The 23,976-nt window shown below is 41.0% G+C and overlaps 1 protein-coding gene across 2 annotated transcripts; it reads left to right on the top strand.

The window, feature by feature from the left end:
* Nucleotides 1–312: 312 nt before the first annotated feature.
* On the top strand, nt 313–21,168 carry pdxdc1 (pyridoxal-dependent decarboxylase domain containing 1). Of its 2 annotated transcripts, none has more exons than XM_086170317.1 (23): nt 313–505; nt 3,706–3,856; nt 4,683–4,766; nt 5,173–5,256; nt 6,282–6,428; nt 7,072–7,261; nt 7,514–7,582; nt 7,662–7,740; nt 7,887–7,971; nt 8,791–8,839; nt 9,339–9,440; nt 9,634–9,759; nt 9,933–9,983; nt 13,767–13,827; nt 14,329–14,399; nt 15,271–15,376; nt 16,345–16,519; nt 16,746–16,864; nt 16,957–17,084; nt 17,383–17,475; nt 17,682–17,778; nt 19,528–19,623; nt 20,248–21,168. In XM_086170317.1, the coding sequence occupies exons 2-23, from the start codon at nt 3,783–3,785 to the stop codon at nt 20,496–20,498; spliced, it is 2,337 nt and encodes a 778-aa protein (XP_086026443.1). In that variant the 5' UTR covers nt 313–505; nt 3,706–3,782; the 3' UTR covers nt 20,499–21,168. The 2 variants fall into 2 exon arrangements, with proteins under 2 accessions (XP_086026443.1, XP_086026442.1); XM_086170316.1 differs by having other exon boundaries at nt 6,279–6,428.
* Nucleotides 21,169–23,976: the final 2,808 nt, after the last annotated feature.

The raw sequence follows: 23,976 nt of genomic DNA, 5'->3' as shown, positions 1-23,976 counted from the left end.
TTTTTATTAATTTATACTCACAATGTGCTATTTTAGGAAGGAACTTCATATTCAAATTTAGTGACAGAAAGTAAGCAAGGGGGTGAATATTGAGCATTTATCTCACCAACTGAGCTGGTTGGAAGTGAGCACGTCTTATAATTATGCGTGAGTGATTGGAAAATGAATGGAAAAAAAATAAATAAATGAAGAAATCAATTATTGATTTCATGGACAAATACGGGACTGCTGATCTGGCCCTCCGTCCCTGCACACCATGTGACCCAGTCGAGTGACGTCAGCGTTGCCAGCGTGGAACGCTCGCGCCGCACCAGGAAGTAAAGTGTGCGGCTGTGTTTACTGGGTGTCGGAGAGACGAGCAGTTGTCAAACTTGTCCTCCCGGCCCCTCTTTCTACCGAAAACAGAGAAACGGCGAACCCCGCAGCGGGAAGCCTCCCTTCCCCACCCCCCAACTGCGTGTCCTCCAGCGGCAGACACGGTGTCACTGTCAGCTGAGTGGAGACGGTAAGACGAGGGTGCTGTGTGTTTGTGAATGTGTGTTTGCGTGGGTCGCTAGCTAACGTTAGCCGCCGGTGTGACAGCTCTCAGTCAGGCGCCGCTCGGTGAGAAAACAACTCGCTGTGTTCCGTATTTCCACTCCTAACACCGATCCTGCGGCGTCGTTTGCCGCATCGATAAGCGCCGGTTGAAATGCACCTGCTGACACCGCGGTTCGGTTTCGACCCGTCGGACGAGAAACGGTCAAATGAACCGTCACTAGCTTGACAGCAGCGGCGCACCTGTTCCAGCCACATCCGACACGGATATGGCAGGTGACTGGAAGATGAACCGAGTCATAGCGGACAATCTGACTATATTGGTCTATTGTGTTGATAATTAAATGAAAATTCATCAAATCAATTTATCCGATGCATGTGAGGTCCTTGTGTTACGGCGTCAGTGAATGTCAAAATTCGGTGTTGTTCTTTGTCATTGATGTGCAACTACATAGAGAAGTACTTAAGGTTTTGGATCCCTTTCTCTTCAGTGAAATGTAATTTAACGGTTGTGTATAATTTAGTTTTATGGGAAGATTATTTCCAGTTGATGGATGTTCAAGATTTTTAAAAGCCACTTACATTCCACTTGAGTTGTTGGTTCTTCCTCAATGGGCAAAGTCTAGCGCAGCATCTTGTGTGTGTGTGTTTTAAGTATTTCACCACAATGAACCAGGATGTGATTTCCTGAAATCATAGCTGCAGCCTTGTCATCCTCAGATTCAACACCTAACATTATAATCTTCATATCAATTCTTTACATGACACTGCCTATATTTGGGTGACTGTGGCTCAGTTGGCAGAGCAGGGCGTCCCTCCAGTCAGAAGGTTGCCAGTCAGAATCCCGGCTCTGCATGTCAAAGCGGCCTTGGGCAGGACACTGAACCCCCAGTTGCTCCCGATGGTCTGTTCAGTGCCTTGCATGGCAGCTCTGTCCCAATTGGTGTGTGAGTGAGTGAGTGAGTGTGTGAATGGGTAATGATATCTGATGTTAAGCACTTTGAAACTCAGAGGTGTGAAAGCACTGAATAAGTGAAGACCATTTACCGTATATTCACACTGCTGATCACCTTTGAACCGTGTAATAGGTGTCGGTTAAGATATTGGCAATCAGCCCAACAACTTTAAATGAGCTCTTTCAAAAATAAAAGGTTTATTTGAGGTTTTAGGTCCTGGATGAGTTAACGCGATGTAGCCATTATCTGGACTTCAAATTAAAAGGCTACATTTTTTTTCTAAATGCTATCATAGGTCCTAAAGACAAACATTTTCTCTCCTGATAAAAAATGTCACAATGCTCACTGTCTGTGTTTTTTATTGGGGGGGACGGGACGGGTTGTGTGGCTTATCCACCAGCTCCTCTCTGAATAAGTGGCTCCAGTTTATCCATGGACAACAAATGACAGATAAGGTAGCCTTGCCAGGGGTCTGCTTCAAAGTGCGAACTTTAAAAACCATTTGCAAAATACCAGTAAATATGGCTTGTTGTGGTTTGCATTGAAATTGTGTGTGTGTGCGTGTGTGTGTGTGCGCGCGCGCGCGCGCGTGTGTGTGTGTGTGTGTGTGTGTGTGTGTGTGTGTTCTATGGAGAGACAGATAGCTAGAATGGCCAATGTTAATTAAATTATTATATCAAGCTACTTCAATACATTTGTTAGATACTTAAAGTGGAAAAAAGTGACAAACAAAGTAGTTCAGCAGGTTCAAAATCCTGTTCTGCCTTAAATACAGCTATTATGTGTAATATGTATTTATGTAGTAGCTGTTCAAAGAAAGTCACACCCATATCTGTGCTGTTCAGCAGGGGTGGGATTACAATCTGTTGCGTCTCAATTCTTCCCTGAAGGAGAATATGTGATACAAAATATGTCGACCATCCAGTGCATTGGAACCATAAAACAACCTTAAAGAAAGGATAATAATAATGACTTTCTATGATATGTTCTAGAAGGGCTTGGCAATATATTTGTATTCATTGAATATCTTGGATATTGCTCGATAATAATAAACCAAGGTAAATAGTTTTCTCAGTAAATCGCAAGACACAATTCAAAATTTTGAAAAATGGGCGTATTGACATTTTTGACATTCACATGTATATTTACACGATGCACCAGATAATTACATAATATCTAACGATACAGGACAGATAGGCCTGGTGTGGGTGTTGGTTATGCGGTAAATGAACTCGCCAAATATCTTGTTCTTGTTTTTTTTGGTTGCTCTGTGATCCTTCCAACTGTTAGCTCTGTTAACAGAAACACACCTGAATGTGAAGGAAGGATTTTTGTTTCACTCTAAACACTCTAAACATTCGCTTGGATTGCGTGACAAGTAATTACTATTCGTGAATTAGAATATGCATTAGTGACAGAAGTTAGCAGCAACTAATTGAGGAGAACCTCATTGGTCTTGTTAAATGTTTTCAATGTTTAACAAGAAATAAGGGAAAAAAAGTGGTGTGTGTGTGTGTTTGTGTGTGTGTGTGTGTGTCAGACAATGATAGATGTCCTTCACACTTCCTCATCCTATCGCACTGCAGGAGGTAGTGCTGATAGTCAGTCCTTGCTTTATTAGAGGGTATTTCTTTAATGCTCTGGTCCTGGTTGGAAAATAAAAGTATTCCTGCCCTGCTGCATTTTGTGTACGTTAAGGGATGGGAAACAGCTGCTATGTGTGTTTTTACCACCGAGGCACTGATCAAACACAAGTTAATTTGGAAATGGCCTCATGCTCCCGCCCCGTACAGGACGAACACTGCAAGCGTTATTCAAGCCTGATGAATGACAGCAGTGCACTTCACAGTGTCGTGATGTCAACAGCATTATTTGTCCTCCTCAGCTCTCATCCCTTCTCTTCCCACCGCAACTCAGTCTCTCCCCTCTAGATGATCTTTCTCTTGATCCTAGGGTTGTAGAAACCTCACAGGCTTGTTATTATAAGACAACTGTCCATTATTTCTAGATACATATCGTAGTTTTGTCTAATCCAGCATTTGGTTTCTCGTGTGTAAAATTGAACGTCTGCTTTAGTTAGTTGTGTGCGTGTGCATGTGTGTGTGTGTGTGTTGCAATATCAAATATAATGAAAATTGCTTATACTTTTATTCCCGCTGTTATATGCACAGACTTTGTACTTTCTCTAATATACTGTTTAATTCTTTTCCAGCACACAGACGGCATACAACAAACACACACATACACACACACACACAGACACAAACACACAAACACAAGACTTTGGAGATGGTGGACTCCACGATGGCTGAAGTAGGCAAGAATCTCAGTGAAGCCATGAGGATCTTGGGAGACGGACAGAGGTGTGATTCCTTATCCTTTCTCTCTCTGCGATCACAAGCACTCCTATATTTTAGAATTTGAACTTTGACTTCCACACAGTCACCCAGGTAACATGTACTGGGGAAAATCATGGGACCTCATATTAAGCAATTGTCATTCCCATACACTATAATAATAGCACACTAATATTATACAGTATATGGAGATGCTAAGTGCTTTTGAACATAATCAGCTGTTTCTAATCCACTTAAAATATGATTTGCACAATTATTATTGGAAATAAAAATGGACAACCCCAAAAAGGAAAATAAGAAGGTCCTTTAATGTTGTTCAAATTATGACATTCAGTTGCAGAGGTATTTCACAACCATAATATATATATATATATATATAGTTTGTGTTGTGCAGCGACCCCACTGTTCTGACCTTTTTGTGTGTTTGTATATATATGTATATGTATATACATATATATATATATATATATATAGTTATAAAGATGAGTGTGAAAACAAGTGCAACACCTACAGCTCTTCCCATTCACTATGTGTATGTTCTATGTCTTCTGTCGTCAACTTGTAAAGCGTCTTTGTGTACCTTGAAAAGTGCTATACAAATCTTATGTATTATTATTATTATTGTTATTTAAGTACTTTATTGCAAGGCTCAGCCCATATCAATGTAAAACTTTTAATCTGTCCATTTTTTATGTATTTTGTTGTTTTCAGTTAAAAATACTTAAGGCCCTGTTTATAAAATCACAACATCCCACTAATCGGACGGTTCTCTATTGCGCTGATAATAAGAATAACCAATGAATAATATATGTGTTTTTTTTATTGTTTGTAGAGTCAAAATGTCAACAGAGCTGGATATAAATACAGAGAAACGCCGCTTCAGCAGAACCTGCATCCCTGGACCCCTGCAAGGAGAGTAAGTGTCAAGCCAGCAACACACACACACACAAAATACACACTACAATAGGTGATGTATTTATTTCCACAACACCTTCTGATATATTCAGTATTAGCTCATTCGTTTTCATCAGACTGTCTGATTTTCTCACAAAGTGTAACACAAATACTTTGAATGGTGTTGAAAATATTACCAGACAGACAATCATTGTCACTATGATCATAGCTATTTAAATGTTGCTGTTTCTTATGTTGTAGTGTGATTTTTTTTTTTTTCTTTTAAAAATACTTTGTTTCCTGATTAATGTCTTCCAGTGTTTAGGCTATGTTCAATTCTCCCACAATTTCATATTCCTGCAAAGTTCATTTTTTTCAATTGCCACTTTGTGAAAACTGACTATGTAACACAAATGCATCTCTTACAGTGGTCAAAATGTCGCAGACATCCTTCACCTCGTTCACAGCCTCATACACGAAGAGGATGATGAGGAAGACAGGCCGAGTCCACGGTAAATTAAAGTTGTGCTGGCTCTTTTTTCATCTTTTCAACGGGCTGAAGCCACACCTTGAATCTTTTTATTGTGATACACGCCATTCAGCTATAAGGAATCACATTTTATTCAATCTGGTTCTCTATAGTTATCATACTTTAGTCACCTTATTTCAACCTATGGACAATCTGTGTTTTTCTGTCCATGTATATTTCTATTGATAGGATAAATACATGTTTTATTTGAACGGCAGCCAAGAAATTGAGACACAGTGTAAAGTATTATCTATGATTATGTGGTAAAAATCCTCCCCTAGATTAGTGGCTCGTCCTCAAGAGATGACCGTAAATATACAAATTATGCAAATAGCGTAACTTTAAAATTACACCAGCTGGACAGGCTCTTTCTTTCTGTGCCGTTCCAGCTCTAGGGAACAACGTCAGCAGTGTATTCTAGTGTTTGTTGTTTATTGATTTCTTCTGTATTGCATGCACAGACCAAGGTAATCTCCAAAGGGACACTGGTGTGAATGTCTGCAGGCATGGAGAAACAGACACTTTTCAGCAGCATATAAAATATTATGAGTAAAGTGGAGTCCTCAGCTAACCTAAACTAAAGATAAAATGTGAAAAGTCGGTGTTTAAAGCATCCACCTCCGTGATGAGTGGGAGAATATGTGGCTCATAAGAAAAACTTCGGACTTTGTTCAGCTGAAGATGCCAAAAATGACCTGAATACAGCAACTTCAATTCAAAAAGTCCTTATTTTTGCCGTAAGCGTGGCTTGGAAAAGTGTTTGCAGGGGTTGGTTTGATGAGTACCCTGTTATATCTATGTTATTAGGCACACAGACAAAACACTGTGGTATTTCTAATCCATCTTCAATCGGCACTTGTCCGTTGTGTTCCCTAAAAGCAAATTATAGCGATCGAAATATGATGGGGTGTTTCTTTGTGTGAGAGACAGAAGTTGTTTTAAAAACAGTAATCTCGATTTTGTGTAATGCTAAAGATGTGACCAAGCTGCTTTTTTTTTGTCCAGTAGGATGCAGAATGTTGGCGAGCAGGGTCACATGGCTTTGCTGGGTCACAGTCTTGCAGCCTTCATCTCCGCGCTGGACCGGGAGCGACTGAGAAGGCTGACCACTCGCATCTTGTCGGACACCACGTTGTGGCTCTGCAGGCTCTTCAGGTGATCATGTGACCATAAGCCCGCCGGACTGCCGTCATTGTCGTCCCCACCGTCACCGGTGTGTCATTGAAACTGTGCCTGCACAGTAAAAGGAGCTCATGAGCTCAATTTCACAGCTGCATTAGACATGGCAGCTCAGTGGGTCCAAGGAATAGTGAAGTTAAGAGGATTGCAGCTGTACTGCGGTCAGTAAATCCTACCATAGTGTCTGGAGAAGAGTCCTGACCCGAGAACCCCAGCAGCCCGTTTACATCTTAAGGGCAAGGGACAGTAACGTCCGTATCTGACCTTAAGGAATCCCATCCAGATACCAATTCAGGTGATCCAACCAGTCCCAAGGTGTTTGGTAGATTCAGGGCTCCGGACTCAGTACCTGAATCTCCTCGCTCCAACCTGGATGACTGAAAACCTTCACACACCTTCCACATTCAGAAAAAAAAAAACAATAACCAGATCAGATATTTGATTTTCAAATATATTACACCAATTCCATTTGTTAATTCCCTGGAAAAGTTATGTGAGCACACTGGGGAAATACATTGCATTATAGCACTACATAATCAAACAAGGGTAGTTAAATCTAAAGTCACATCTCTTGAGTTTGTCTAGCCGCGTCTTCAGCCGTCTGTTGTGGTGCGTTCAGGTACGAGAACGGGTCTGCTTACTTCCACGAAGACGACAGAGAGGGCCTTGTAAAAGTGTGCCGCCTGGTAATTAACACCCGGTATGAAGAGTATGCCTCTGAGGGCTACGCGGTCTTCAACTCCAAACAGCCGGTCATCTACCAGAGCGCTTCCTGCAGGCCAGGTTTAGGACAGCATCTTTGCAGTCAGGTGGGTACATTTGTAGTTTTCTGTTAAATTTTGGAAAATGATTAAGTGGAAATTGTTTGAATTGTGGTGTTAAAAATTCATTCTTTTAAGTCACAACTGAAATTTTACATTCATATGCATTGAAAGATGTTTTTGTTTTTGCATGCTTTGAACAAATGCCTCCACTGACGTGGACGGGTCTTATTACGCATACCAATTTATCAAGCCATGCGCAATCGAAGCCCTTCTGAATGTCACTGTCTGTGTCTGCAGCTCGGCTTGCCACTGTCCAGTCTGTGCACAGTTCCTTGCAACACCATATTTGGATCCCAACATCAGATGGTAGGCGAGCGCACATTACATTTACAACTTTTGTGTTGTTAAATGCATTTTAATTCAAAAGTATTGTTCTTTCCATCAGGATGTCGCTCTGCTTGAGAAGCTTATTAAAGAAGATGTCGAAACAGGAAAGCTTCCTTTGCTGTTGGTTGCCAACGCAGGTAGAGAAGAAGTCTCTTGCCGCTCATTAGTGTTTGTCCGCCTGTACTCGGACTGTGGTCATCTGTGGAATAGAAGATGCGATTTGATGTTGTTTGAGATCATTGTGTAAAGCTGTACATGACTCTAGAAACTCATTTCTCCGTAGGCACCCCTGGAGCCGGCCACACAGACAAGTTAGCACGTCTCAAGGACCTTTGTGAGCAATACGACATGTGGCTCCACGTGGAGGGGTGAGTCCTCTCCCAAACTACTTGCTCCAAAAGCGCCTCCATTTTCAAACTGGAAAAATTTTATTTGTTCACACTCAGAGCAAATTGAATGTCCATCTCGTCAGTTCGCCACAGCTTTGACAGCAGGATTGTTTTTATCGTTTTAGGACAAACTGCACTTTATTACATTTTCCAATCCAATTTTTCAGCAACCCTCACATTGCACATAATAATCGGGCAGAGTTGACGTTTAATCTCCGGACATGAGCTTCTGGATGCTGAAACCAGCTTGTCTCATAACACTTTATACTGTGTCCAGTGGTTCATTTCTATAAAGTGTGATCACAGTTCAATAGAAAAAAATACCATTATACTATACTACTATGATGAATCAATCCTTATTCATTATGTATTAATGTTCGGACTCTTTTTCTTAGTAAATAAACCAAATTGAATTTCAGTGCAAAATATTTTTTCCACTGTTTCATATTTTTTATTTAATTTTCACTTCCATTTTGCAGGTTTTGTCTAATTTTTAGGTCATTCTTTTCTGAATTTTATTTTTATTTTTTTTCTGATTTCACACTTCTTACTAAATTTGAGATCACATCACGTCATTTGAGGCTTTTAATCCAGTCCAATGAACCTTAGGGTCGACAACGGCTCATTTAGGCTAAACAGAGAAACCTGCTGCACCAGCTTTTTAACAGTGCATCCTCAAACCAGTTTTATGGAACAACTAAAATGAGAATGATGTTTTTTTTTCTGGATAGAAATGACAATTGACATTTTTTTTTAAGTTATAAGATCTCAATAGTGATTTTATAACTCATTCTGCAGAGTCAATCTTGCAACGCTGGTGCTGGGCCAGGTCACCTCCACTGTGATGGTAATTACATGTTTGCTGATCTATTTTATGCAATAGTGGCTGATAAACAGGATACACAAGGCAGAAATGATGCAAAGCCAGGTTTAGTTATTTTGAGAAAAGTGGTCACCGCTTTACATAGAGCCAACTTGGGGTCAAGTTAAACTATACAGTTGCAATGATTCTGCACCTAATTAGACTGCTGAACAGGCATAAAAAAAAGTGTAAATACTCATAAGATTAAACAAGGGAGTTTTCCAAGACAGTGCATTGGTAAGCAAGCCTGCCTCACAGGATCAAGGTTCCTGTTTTGAAAGGTGAGGGTCTTTCTGCATAGAGTTTGCATTTTCTCTTTGGGTTTTTTCTGGGATTGGCAACATCCTGATAAAAGGATTCAAGTTGTGTATGTTTATAAATTGTAAAATCATTAGCTTTACGAAACCATTAGAAATTGTGACAGGATGCATGTTGGTTCTGTATGGCAATTGTGTCATTGTATGCTTATTTGTCCGCCCTCCAGGCAGCTACCAGAAGTGACAGCATGACTCTGACTCCAGGTTTATGGCTGGGGTTGCCTACTGTCACCGCAGTCACCCTCTACAGACACGAGGACCCGGCTCTGGTAGGCTCACGTGCAACCTCACTATCCTTTCTTTTTTTACTGGGGCAGTGTCATTTATTTGTCTAAATTTAGGATTGTATTACTGTGACACAAATGCAGGTAAAAGTATAAGTAAAAGACGCTGATAGCTTTTAGTTTGTTATGTCAGAGAATTGTCACTCATATAAAAATTTTTTTTTTTTCTTTGTTTCAGTCCCTCGCAGCAGGACTGACCTCCAGTCAGCCCGTGGAGAAGCTGCGAGCGCTGCCTCTTTGGCTCTCCCTGCAGAACCTCGGCCACAATGGCATTGTCCAGAAGATCAGACATGCAACCACTTTGGTGAGCCACTATGAATCAGAAATGATTGAATGCAGCAGTTCCTGATTGCAATAGGACTAAGTGTTCCAATGTATTCGTAACATAATGAATCATTTTTTATTAGAATTATAGAAATGAAACAATCTTGGCTTTGCCAAATGAACAGGCATTTAATATTTATCTCCCACTTCCAGAGCCAGCAGTTGCTGCACCAGTTAAAGACTCTGACTGGCATCAAAACGTCGGTAAGTGTCTTGGCAATATGTTTTAGCCTAAATAACCTGATGTCTGTAACAAACAACCAACAGGCCATCAAATGAACCATAGACAATAAATACAAGACATTAAATGCAACCATTACAAAAAAATGGAAAGGGTTTTTTTGGGGGTGTCATATATTAAAATACCTTAATAACAATGTGATTTGAAACCGGTTATGTCATCATGAGTGGGATGCAAAAGTTAGATGCAGGGGGAACTTGTCCTTAGTGCAAAGATAGTCTGGGTGTCATCATTTCAGCGAGATGTGAGAAAATTATTGAAATTGTATTCATCAAAGACCTACTGGATTGAACTTGGAAAGATTTTCTCCTTCAGCAGATTCTGAATGAAAAGTGTCAAGGAATCAATAGTTACTTTATGACAAAGTGGCAAATGTTACAAGCCTTTTTGTGGGCAAAAAGCCATTTAAAACTTTATTGTTACAAAAGTAAGCATAATATGAAGTGACCTGAAGTGCTTTTAGTTTACCTGGGCCAAGATTCCTGTGAGATGGTCAAATAAAAAAAAGGTACATAAAATCATTTTTAGACAAATTGAATGCCACATGTCCAAACACATGGGTCTGTCTTACCAGGGGTCTAATATTGTTTTGCAATTCCCAGTTACTACTTAGAAGATGCATTTTAAAGGAATAACTATGGAAGAAAAGGTCTGGGTACGAGTACAAGATTTACAGCAGTCTTTTCCCTTAACCATTATACTGTAGAACCTCTGAAAAACCAGGACCAATTCCTATTGCACACTTGTTTCCAGGAATATTTGGACAATATTCTGAAAAATATGAAGAATAACGGTTGGAGTTAAGTGAGAAGGGGGAAGAAACAAGGGTTCAGTTAAGATACTGTAGGTGCAGGAAGATGCTGTAGATCTTTGTGCTGACGACCAAAGGATAAGTTTTGCCAATCAGTCCAAATTCAGCCACAGAGTCAGGTTTTTTGTTTGAATTCCAGATTTGAATCGTCCCTGTTCACATCAAATGCAAACTTTGATGGAAGTGGAATGTACTTATTAACTACAGCGTCTTGTTAGTGGTTGTGGAGTCAATGAGCAAACTTCACGTTTTTAATATGCAAGCAAATGTGTGACATTGGTACCACAGAAACACAATCACTCTGTCACCCTTTTCCTCAGCACTTATTTCAACAGAGAAAAACTGGTACATGATGACTTGATAGGCATTTTTAAACGTCTCCAGACTCTGTTTGTTTGTTTGAGCATGTTGCAAAGACAAGGTGCATCAAACACACCTGAGCTGATACCGCGAATGGGAAAAGTAGCGTGGAGCTCTTTCAAGTCCTGCAGCTTTTTTTTTTTTTTTTTTTTGTTGATGTCACCTTACTTTCCAAATGTGTTCCCAAGAAATCCCACAATCACAGCTGCGGTAAACCAAATAGAGCTGAGCTGAAGGCATGAAAGGAAATGAGCCCTCGTGAAGAAATGACCTCCTTTTCTGGACGATCTGAGATTCAACCAGGCTGTAATCAGTGAAAAAGCAGATTTCTGGTGGTAATACTTCCGCCTCAGGGAAGCATACTCTGCTTGTTTACTACTTTCCAAACAAAGAAATTCCACTCTTATACGTAATGTGATGGTGATTCATCCACGCTGAGCTTCCTGAAGTATCATTATTCCGTGATACCGTACTGAAGAGCTGAACAAAGGATTGGGAAATAGCATAACGGCACAGTAGTAGTCAATTTCCAACTAACCTGATCAAACACGATAAAGGTCTGGTTCCCGCTCCAGCGAGATTTAATGTGAAGATGCTACCGAGGTTTTGGTACCACTGTCAGACTGCTTTGTGCTCGTGCATGCGTGATTGAATGCCTCGTGTGTGGTTGTGGTTATAGTCAGTGTGGGTTGCCTTGGTTGCAGGGCGTGGTGTCGCCGATTCCGCCCATCTCCGGGGCCTCACTGCGAGACGTTCTGGGCTCTCTCATGCTCTCTATTGTAGGTGGGACCAAGTCTCTCCCTTCCCATCCACCACCTCTCTCCCTTTCACCCCTGACCATCATCCCTCACATCCATCGGCTCGGCGGAACACAGCTCACCAGCGCCCCCCCCCCCCAAACACACACACACTTTTTTTTTTTTTTTGCAACTCTGGTTCCGAAAATGAATTTTCCATCATTTGCCCCACCAGACTTTTCAGAAAGTCCCTCGAAAAGACATTTAAGCTTGGTTCCAATATCACCACCCTCAGAGCAGATGGCAATTTACCGCTAGATACTAAAGAAATAAAGCAAATCTGAAAAGAGGAGGAAGTGCACGCTCATTTTATGAGCTAAGCAAATGTTTTCTCATAAACAACTATAAGTTGCAGAATCAGGCCAAGAAATCTTTTCAAACCAGGACAGCTAATGTACTTTAAGATGGAGGGTAATGGATCCTTTCTCTGCGGCATAGAATGTAAAAGCTGTTTTTCCTCACAGACTTTGGGTTTCTTCTGGAGCAGATATCGTTATTGGCACCACACAAAAGCCTGTGGCAGATGATTTTGTGTTTACTGTTCGAAATTGAAACCCTCGTTCTGAAAATGAGGGATTTTTCACTTCCGGAACCGCGTTGTCGAACCCTATTCCGGCCCGCATCGGCTGGTGATCTGTTCAGCTCCTCCTGATCGATTAGGATGTGGCCCACCCAGGCATTTAGTTGAAGGTACTCCAGGAAATGCCTCTCCGCAGTTGTTCTTTATGCTACTCACTGGGTGATTCTGAAGGGTCATGAATAATTGATGAACGTGCCACGTGTGTCTCTCAGTGTCATTCGGTTTATCACCGTCATCGAAGTTGGTACTCTGGACTCAACGGGAAGTTTGTCACTTGTCTTCTGTCTTGTCAAACTTTAAATACATTTATTTTGATAGATTGCCTCCATAGTCTACAACACATAATACATTAACATTCTCTGGAAGCAACTTAGATAGAGATAGTCAATGACGTTACTGGGAAGTGAGCATATGTACACAAGGCACGTCTGTATTAAAACCGACACACTGTGAGCAGACAGCACTTTTATATTTGCTGTTTTAAACCGTGGTTAAGACAGCAGCAATTGCTGTCTTCATGAACACTTAAAATGTAAAACACAGTGGAACTTATTTTGTTGAAATCTAAAATGAACTGTTGCGTTGCTTTGAATTATTCATGGCCCTCAACACCTCATAAAACATGAGCCTTCATTAGCATCATCCTGGCATGACCCCTCACCTGGAGTAGATCTAAATTCTCTTGGTTTTGAAAGTTCAGAGGAAGCAAAACAAATTACCACAATCAAAAGTTTGCTGAATATAATCTCGGTAAATCGGAATTCAAATTGAATGCAGCATGAACCAGGAAACACCCACTCTCAGTGATGTAGTGCCTGCATCAGGAAACTGTCTGCATGTTTCATGAACCCACTTCTGAAATATTTCTGAAAGGTGATTTAAATATCCACTGCTACGTGTTCCTCATCATGCACTGAAAAGTATTGATAAATCCGTCCTCGGAGCTTTGGGATTTTATATATCACTGAGAGGAAAGGGCACCCATACAGATCAGGTTTATAATTGGATTCAAACCGGGGCTCTGTGTAATGAATCACCACGGACGAAGGATGTAAAAGCTTCCAACAGGCATGGACACGACTCAGTGTTTACATCCCACCCCTTTTACTAATAGCGGTTTTGCATGCCATAGAGCCAATTAGGTGCATGGTGATAACAAATCCCACATGCCTGATCTACAACTTTGTGTGTCCAACAGGTGGAGGATGACCTGAACTCTCCTGTTGTTCTACTCAAGTTTTCAATGGAAACTAATGCAGGTGAGAGCATCAAATAAGGGGTCTGTCAATCAGGAAAACCTGGAACAAGTAACAAGCGTCTGTGGTGCAGCACATTTTCTCATTATCAAAAGGCTCCTGGCTCGTTTCCACAGTTCCCCAAAGGCGGTGTCGAGCAACACACTGAATCATAAGTGTTCCCGATGCTGCACTGTCAAATTGTTAATGTATGTAGGGGAGAGTGGGTGGACGGCAGCGCGCTGTACACATGTTGAGTGGTCAATAGAATTTGCATTTCACGCACAGACCCCCCCCAACCCCCTCCTCCATTGACAGCGGATCAGATCCATGTTGTGCTCTGGAGGCTTAGATGCTGAGGCTCCTAGGTATTTATCCCACACCTCTGGGAATACGGTTGCAACAGGTTGCTGCCGTAACTGAGAGGCGCCCTGTCAGTGAAACCGCAGGAATTGAGCAAAGGTTAAATCGAACCTACTTAAATTTCTAAGTTTAGCGCTCGTTTCTTTTGTGTAATGTTGCCAGCATCAATCGGAGGCCCAACGGAGTGTTACTGTGCTGGAGAGAAGGAGGTACTTGATTCCTTCAACAAATGGGTGAGTATTTTCATCCTCCAACATGAACTATAGTTTGTGTGTTGTGCTTCTGCTAGATTGACCTGTTGCAATAATTATTTTTACACTAAATGACCTGTCTTTTTGTAAGCGCTACATTTGCCTGCAGCTCTATTGAGCTACAACTACTTGCTGACCCTCATATGGCTCCTTTGCCTACAGTCTTAGATGCAATTGTAGTAGAAATGCCAAGAATTTTAATTGTATCATGAAAACATTCTCGTTTCTTTTCAACAATATAATGCACAGGACTTTTGAGCAGGGAATCCTTTTAGTTGCGTATAGACATGCAACCCCTATTATCTTCAAGTTAGTTAATAAACAACAAACTTTACAGATAAACACTCACACACACGTTCCCTGCACTGACCGTGTCAAACATCTGTTATCTATAAATATCAATGTATCTATACATGTTAATCTACATTTATATTCGGTATTCAGATTTAATTTTCATGTAAATTTTTTTGTACTCAGTGAGCTACTTGAGTTTAATTTGAATGAATACGCCATTTGAGTCTCAAAGCCCAGGGCTTTCTGAACCTCCATATTTTTTAGGTGTACAAATATTAAATACTTAAATAAGTTTCAATACAGAAATATCTTTGAGTAAATCAATTAGAAATCTGGGGGGGGGGTTAAAGGATCGGATATGGTGAGCCATGACACGATCGGAATCGTGTTATGATTTAATATATTACCGTGATATGTTGTGTCTGGCAGTACTTTTGGATATCAGCATGGACGCCTTTGTCACGGAGTGAATCAACAATGTTGTTGTCACTGTTCCCAGCTCTAAAGCCTGACTTGCTTGACCTCAAAGCACATCTGTTGGTGTTTATCCCCTCTGTAGTTGGGCGAGCAGCTGGCCCAGCTGGTTCCCGCCAGCGGGGTTGATCTTGTGGAGCTTGAAGATGAGGGCACTTGTATTCGATTCAGTCCTCTCCTGACTGCCGCAGGTACATTTTTTTACAGATATATTGATCTAACTGCTCGCTACCTGACATTGCGCATCATTAAAGGCTGCACTGCGCCGCTGGCACAGGGGAGCAAGTAATCCCTGGTAGTTCATCAAGCCGTATCCGAACTCCATCTTCTATTTCAAACTGAGTGCACAACCATATATTCGACTTTATAGACAGTAATACGGCGCTATGAGGTTAACCTTTATTGAAGAAGAAAAGACATTAAAAAATGGGGGCAAGCCAGTTTATAGAGCATCCACAATGTGTTCAATAACTCAGTAACTAAAGGAAGACCGAATTAAATACAACAAAATCATAGTAAAAGGAGACAAGTCTTTTGAGATCAAATGGCTACAGGCACATTTTTTTGGTCTTACATTCCACAGCATCACACTTTCTCTCATTCACCTAAGCGTAGGATACTTTGAACTTTCTTAAATATTATAGAAATATAAGCAGAGACCTGCCTGTGGAGATTAATGGGCTTAGAACGCACATCAGACAGATCAGGTGCCATTACATACTCAAAACAACAGCTCTACGGTCAGACCGCTGATTCTCTCACCGGATTAGACATTCCCTCTAAGTAGATGAGAGATGACACATGTGGGGTAAAAATGTCTTCAGTCTTGATGACTGATGGGACCCACCTTTCAAAGTGGGGATTAACGTTGTTGAAAGTAGACATGTTGGAATAAGCAGTTTTTCCATTGCCAGAGGACACATTCGGGATAATGAAAATATTTGGCTTCATCACCAGAACATCTGTTGTGACTCTCAGCAACACGCCTGCTATTTCTACTTCCCACTAATTATCAAATCCCTTATATAGTCTCCTGACAAATCCTAACAAATGACAAACATGGTGATTTAGAAAAGGTTGGCTAAATTATGGGCTTTCAGCCTCCTCCTTTGATAGATGAATGTAAGCTCTGAGTCATGACTTTGTCGCAACCATCCAGTGCTGGGGACCCAGCAGCAGGATGTGGAGGACCTGGTAGAGAAGCTCTCCCAGTTGGTGCCCGTGATGAGCTCCACCATGAACCTTAGGCAGGACCTCAAGGAGGAGACCCACCGGCACTCGCCCTTCCTCCGATGCATGGAGGAGCTGACCTGGCCAGGCCTGGGGGTCATCCGGTAAGGCCTGACCCGCTTTGAGGAACTGGGTATCATTTTGAATTAGCTCTACATCAGACAGTTGAAAACACCATGACAACAATGGTTCCATTCAGAATGACACTTCTAAGTTTAATAAGCTGTTTTTTGATTTTAGATACACACGTATAGATTAGAACCTCGCTTGGAAGAAAAATGATCCTGGATTTTGCTTTCTGAAGTGACCGTTATTCGTGTGTGTGTCCAGGTATGAGCCCCAGGCTGAAGGAATGGACGAGACCAAGAGAAACAAGGAGCTGAAAAACATCAACAGCGAGGTGTTGAAGAAGCTCCAGGAACTTGACACGGACATCACCTTCTCCTCTGGTTCGCTCCCCTTTGTGCTTACGAAAAAAAATTCGCCCGGTGTACTTTTTATTTAAATGTTACTTTCCTTTTTTTGGCATTTTCCCCTTTAGGAGAAGGCCCAGATTTGGAGACGGACGAGGGCTGGATCTACATAAGCATGGTAACCGAGGATCTCGACGTTGCAGAGCTGGTGGATACCATCGTGGCCCTGGGGAGGGACATTGAGGAAAATGGAAGGGTAATTTATTTTCATATGTTGTATCATAAAAGAAATAAACATTTTAAAGGATACCTGAATTTAGTTCCGCTTTATTTAAACCTTGGGTTGGATGTTTGGGTAGCTGAAGTGTCCATGCAGAGTGTTGTCCGGGTCATGGGAATATTAGGTTTGCATGTAGTATATTCATTAAACAATGTTATATCTGGCAACCTCTGTGATATTTTTGTCATTATTTAAACCCTTTTTACTGACTGCAATGGTAAGTACAGTCAACTATATAGTACTTTTCTGAACTGCATTGTTTATTCCTGTGTAGCTTCTGGAGAACATGACGGAAGTGGTGAGGAAAGGCATCCTGGAGGCGGAGCAGCAGCTGCTGAAGGCCAATGAGGAGAAACTCATGGAGGAGGTGTGAGGATTGAAGATGAGATTTACTTTTATGATCCCATCTTTGGGAAATTGTTTCACATTCGATTTTGGGGGATTTATACTGACTTTTTTAAATGAATACACGTTAGCTTGCCACACTAGAATTTCAGTTGAGTAATTTCCAGGGGATAGCAGATGGATTGGTATTCAGGTGTTGGTCAATAAGGTTTGACTTTCTCCTTTCAGGGGATGCTGAGACAACTCCCATTGGTCAGCTCTGTGTTAAACTGGTTCTCTCCTGTTGAGAGCTCAATTAAGGGCAGGACCTTCAACCTGGCTGCAGGTATGATGCGTTGCACACGTGTGTTTTAGGAAAATGAATGATTGTTTTCAAGTCCTAGCCAGTCCACCATCCAAATCAAGCACAGCGTGATTCAGGTTTCTAGTCAACCCACCCCCCCCCCAAATTGACCCACGTTGTTTGGCCAGCGTTGCCGAATGCTTGCAAGGCAATAGGTCGATTTAGTGCGGGGCCCGTGCACGCAAACAATGCAACGCTGCAGTGGGCCTGTTGTAGCAGAATCACTGTTGAGAGTGAACGCTGAGGGTTATGAAAGCGGTCAGATGCTTAGAAGTGAGTTTGGATCTGACATGTAACTATAACCTTTCTTCTGTAAATAAGATATATAGTTTTTTTTTTTCCAACAAAGTTATGGTGTCCATTTACCACAGTAGCACACTTGGCTATATTACTCACAGTCAAAGTGGAACTGGAAATTAAACTTGAAACTACTTCATTCTTTTCTGTTGTTGGCTGTGAATAGCAAAACTTCCTCATGACACAATTTTGGTTTTAAGTTTGATCTTGTTTTTCTAGATTAATTTTAATATCAGAGTCAGCAGTGCATGTCTATTCATAGACTGTGGTGGAGGGATTTTTTGCATCCCAGTGATCCTGGGAGCTATATTGTCCGGGGCTTTACGCCCCTGGAAGGGTCACCCAAGGCAAACAGGTCCCATGTGAGGGACCTGACAAAGTGTGGCTTAGAAGACCCTCATGAGGAAGAAACACTGGACTTAGTTCTCCCAAGGGTCACCGGGGCCGCAGTTGGAGCCAGGCCCGGGGGCCATTTTTATTTGCAGCTACAATGATATATCTGCCAACTACTGTTCATGGGTGAATTTATTCTGCAACTAATTCTTCCAAGCCAGTTAACATGATTTAACCACAATTTAAACCGTACTAACTGTTGCACCCGCACTTTGTGAGCTGCACACCAAGCTGCACTCAATGTTTTACTTGCACTGCCAACACCGTTTATATTTATAATAATGTTCACATTACCTATTTGTTGCCAATACAAGTCCAAATGTACTGTGGACAGCAAAGTAATACCGGGGGTACAAGGAAACACATTTCCATACTGTACGTATGACAAACACTTTGAATCTTGACTCTTTCAAGCAAAATCCTCTCCTTAAATACAATTCTCTGGTAGCCTTTGAAAAACCGAGCCTCAGATTTTGGCCCGTAGTCTCTGAGAAACTTGTTTTTGATAGATTTCTTCTAGTGCAAAGCCTGGCTGCTACTTTGCTTTGTCATTTTGGCAGCTGCACCTCAAACTGCAGAAAGCTGCCCTAATCTTTAACTAATCAAGTTTTATATCAAGTGTAGCTTTCTGTTTGTTTTGTTTTTTAGGCCTTATTTTCATGATTCTTGGCATCAAAAGGGCAAACACTGGGCTATCTGTCAACAAGGCTGTTCTTTGGGGATCTGGATAAGCCAGATCTAGACCTAGTGGTTTCTAATGCTATTTATCTAATATTAGCACACATTAGTTATGCGATTATGAAGATTCTTTCCATAATGTCCTGACTAATCATTTTACGTTTACACTTAAATGTCAACCCGTAAAACAGACAGTGGGAAATAGTGACTGTTGGTTCTGGTTGTGTAAGTTGACAGCAGTAACACCAAATGTCGCCCCTGTACTGTAGGCTCTGCATTATAATTTGATAATTATCTCGCAAGTCACCTGTAGGAAAAACTAGATTTTGTATTTTATTGTGGCAAACCCTTTTTTGTGTTCAGGTTCTTTGGATTCCACAGAGATGACGTACTCTACTAAAGTCCAAGCAGGCAGACCCTTCATGCAAGAGTCCCCCTCCTCCTCAAAGAGACCGCCAGGTAAGACTAGAAAGCAAAGTAATCATTCCTCTTGTCTGTGGGATTGACAGACTGATTAAGTTATTTTCTGAAGGATTGACAGGTTGACTGATTAGGTGAATGAGTAACTGACTGAATGAATGAGTAACTAACCGAGTCACTGATTGTGCGGAACTGTAAGTTGTACATATTTTTCTCCTTGACAGTTGTGGAGGTTTGTAGAATATGCTAATTCTTTTCTCAGTCCCCTATATCACTGCAAAGGCACTACTGATACATGTTGTAACCAATAAATGAAATTCAATGTCAAATTTTTGATACAATTTATCTGTCCAGCAATGCACATATTTGTGTATTTGAATTATTATTTTTCTTATGATTACTACACCCCCCTCACTCACACACACATTTTTATCTTCCTCCAGCACTAAAAACTGTATTATTCCGTTTTTCCTTTTTCAAAATAACAGCATTTCCACTTTTATTGTGTAAATTTAAAATATAAAGATAAAAAAATAATAACCCCAAGTAACGAACCACGTAATTAACAGTCGCTAAGAGATGAAGTTAAGCCACCGCACCGGCAGCCTTTATATACGTTTTTGTAAATTGAATCATTTGTTTTGAACGGTTGTATTGGGACAGGTCAGAGGTTATTCCGGCGACCTGGAGTGGGATCAGATTCCTTCAGTGAAACCAGCTCAGTGGGTCAAGCCGAGGAGACCCCGAGCATCCACATCCCGACGCCGCCTTCTGTCCCGGAGGATGACTCCCTCGCCCCAAGTGATGTCGTAACAGAAGACGGGCGCCAGTCTTCTTTGCTTGAGGAGCAGGTGACAGCTGAACCCTCAGAGGAGAAAAATCCCCAAGAACAGGTGGAGGAGGGTGGAAGATAGGGCCGCTCCCTACGCATCCGTCCGTCCTTTAACTGGTACCAGCCTCACAGATGTGTCGAACGTTACGTTGTAAAAATTCATTTCTTTACAGTTATGAAGCCAAAAGAGCTAGATTGAGCTATTTGTCTCTATCATTAGCCTCAGGACAGCGACAGTGTCCCTCGAGATGGTGGAAACTCTCCCCTGAACACGACAGCACTGTGACGCTCAGTTCAGCTCCGCTCATTCTCGGTGTTTGTTGACAAACGCTTTCACTGTGATCATCTAGCACACTTCCATTTCCTCCGTGTGTGGCCGTGGAACAAAGGTGTTCTCCCACCTATTCCGTCATTTCTTTTAGACACTCAGGAGTACGCCGCTTTCATTAAGAATGTGTAGAGGCAGAGTGCCTTGTGTCGTGCCAAACAGTGAGTTCATCATTGTTTTGGTGTAAACTGTGGGATGAAAACAGCTGAAAGTGCCTGTAAGTAGCCGAAAAAAAAATCTCACCACATTGAAGGGATATCAGCTGTTACAAAGCATAAATGATGTTTTTATATTTCATATTTTCCTACTTTACCTAAAAAGTATAACCTCTCCATGCAGATAGAGCTGCACTGCGTGGTGCAGCCATCTTTCGCCACGTTAACGCTCATGCAGCTTTCATACGTTTCCACATTTCTCTCAAAAATTGTATCCTCTCAAATGCTTTTAGTTGTTGAGGCCTAAAACTGTAACATGTTTCATGTTATTGGTTAAAAAAAAAAAAAAAAAGAAACACACTCCCTGCATACATCAGATCCCCCCCCCCTGTTCACAAACATTAGTTGCAATCTACTCCGTCATGTTGGCAGCTTATAAAAAAAAACAGTTTGGTTTTCCCATTGATTGATAGCGCTTCCATCACAGCAGCTGTTTGACTTTCCCAGTGTCGCCTCTCCTCCTCCCCACATGGGTGAGACGCAAAGGCACTTTGTCTCTATACTACACACCCGACTTAAACGACACGTCTGAATTAGCTATGTTGATTTATTACTTCGTGGTATCAGAGGACTTTTGGATGTTCCACCTTCCACGCGTTCGGCTCCTGTTTTAATATCTTATCGAACTCCTCGGGAATTGCACTAGAAACGTTGCACCTTCTCATCTCTTGATTGGCGAGTAATTCAAAGGGATAGAAGTAACACTGTAAACAGAAGATGTCAGCAGCATCACAAAAGCAATGAAGACATTTTTCAGGGTGGAATGTTTATACTTTTGCACTCCGCAGGTGACTTTGGTACAGCAACACACGTATCAGATAGCTGGGAAGGATGCTCGTATTCAAGGGAACGGTTTATGTTTACATCCAGTGTTGATGGTTTCTCCCCGACTTGGCCAAGACTGTGCGCCTCGATGTCCCAAAGTGCATTGCGCAAAGTGAGATTGGAAACCGACAGGCGAATTGTCCATTTCCAGCAGCAATGCACCGGTCACGTTGCAGCTCCTACACTTGAGCCGATGCGCGTGTGGATTCATCCACAGTATTCTCTTCAGCAACAGCTTAAATCATGAGCTTGGTCAGATCAGGATAAGGAAATGAAGAAAACTCAAACGTGTGCGTGAGTAATACTCAAATGATAAGTGGTTGCGATTACTCTGCGACCTGCCCTTAATTTGGGCAGTTTGTTTTCAGATTATGAAATGACCGCCATTGTTAAAAAGCAGGTCAAAATGGTTTTGGAAAGTGTCACGGAGTAACCTTGCCGTGTGTTCTGAGGAAGAAATTGACATTAAATCTGGGAAAATCTGGAGAGTGGAAGTCAGACCCATGATCCAGGAGACTCAATCCAGGCTTGTCACAAGTTATTTATCAGATTAGAATGTATTCTATTTAAAACACTAATATTTTCTCAGATAGAAAATAAACAATAATCGAATTATTAGAATCCATCTGAATGTAGTGAGTGGATAAGTTCCCTCTGCTGCTGTTCCATCTGCTGGTCCAGGTAGTCTTTTCCAGTTTCTCTTTGAGGTTGTGAGGAAATTCAGATCATACAGGTCTTTGGTTCAATAGAAGCAGAATTACTTTATTCAAAAATCAAGTTTCCTACTTATTTGAATTATTATTATTAGTAAGCCACAATTGCAAGCATTTTTCAGTCCCCCGAATAAAACGATCATCAACACTGACCTGAAATGCAAAACAGTTCCCTTTAATATTCCTGAAGAAATGCCGTCCAGCGGAGAATTAAGAAACTGCCCTTCCTATCGATCCAGTCCAGCACCACCCTGCACCAAATATAAAGAATTATTTAAAAAAAAGAAGAGATGAAAAGCCATATTGTGTAAAGTCATTTTTTAGCATTAGAAAAAAAATATTTTCGAACCTGGTGAAGAATTTCCAAGTCACTCTCCAGTTCTAACCACATTCTGTGAACACAAGTGTAAATAATCTCAAAACTAGCCCACCCAGTTTCTCACTGTGTTAATTTATGCTCAAAGAAATCTGTATAGAGGGAATAGAGAATTTAACCTATTTAATTAAAACTAAAATAGCTACTGATAATACCAATCACCTCTTTCACAACTAAAATGACCCATAAAACTGCAACAGCGTGTCGGGGCCACCAAAGGTTGATATGGAGATTTGATAAAGAATCAAGTCACAAGAGGAAATGTGAGGACTCCGCAATGAAAACTGAGAAAATCAATTTATATGCAAAAAGTCATGATATGAAAGAGGTTTAAGTCCTGCTGCCGAAGAAGTCAGTTGATCATTGAACAAGAGCTTAATGAGTCACAGTTGTCTTGGTTTTATCGGGAAAAACGATGAGAGCATCTCGTGAGTAGGTTGTTGTATCACTGAATAATCATCCATTCAGCCCAAATTTTCATTTTTCGACGTATTTTTTTCGTACTTGTAAAGGGGAGAAAATCCCCTTTACAATCCAGATCAGATTATCAGTGCACATCAGAAAACCCAGAAACAGTGGAAAACTTCTGCCAGCCATTGGGGTTGTGAAGCAGAAAGTAGCATTTTTTTTTATTTTATTTTAAAATGGCGCTTTACAATAACAGTTTTATTTTGACAACTGCAACTAAAATGCAAGGGAATTGTTGGATTGTGAATCACAATCATAAATTAGGGATTAGCAATGCATCTTGTGTTAACTTGATAAAAAAAGATACACAGTAAGATACAATACAATTGAACTTCATTGTATAAAAAGAACCCAACTTCATGTCATAAAATGTCCTGTATAGAAATGTTGAGAGAGGAAAAAAAAAATACACATATGTTTATTTTTGTTATTGGTTATTGCACATTGCCATTAGTTAATGAGAAGAATAATCTGTTGCAATTTGTAAAACGCAGCCAATGCAAACCTCTTCATCTAAAAACATGTGCACACATTATGAACAATTAAGTGATATTATACTTGAATATTTTTTTACCTAGACTGACATAAGAGTCATATAAATCTTTTTCTCCCCTGATAAGTCTGATTGTGGTATG

Source organism: Fistularia commersonii, chromosome 23 (assembly GCF_037954325.1).
Source record: "Fistularia commersonii isolate RoL2024-O1a breed Wild chromosome 23, RoL_Fcom_v1.0, whole genome shotgun sequence".
Lineage (NCBI taxonomy): Eukaryota > Metazoa > Chordata > Actinopteri > Syngnathiformes > Fistulariidae > Fistularia > Fistularia commersonii.
This window is presented reverse-complemented; position numbering and strand designations above follow the sequence as displayed.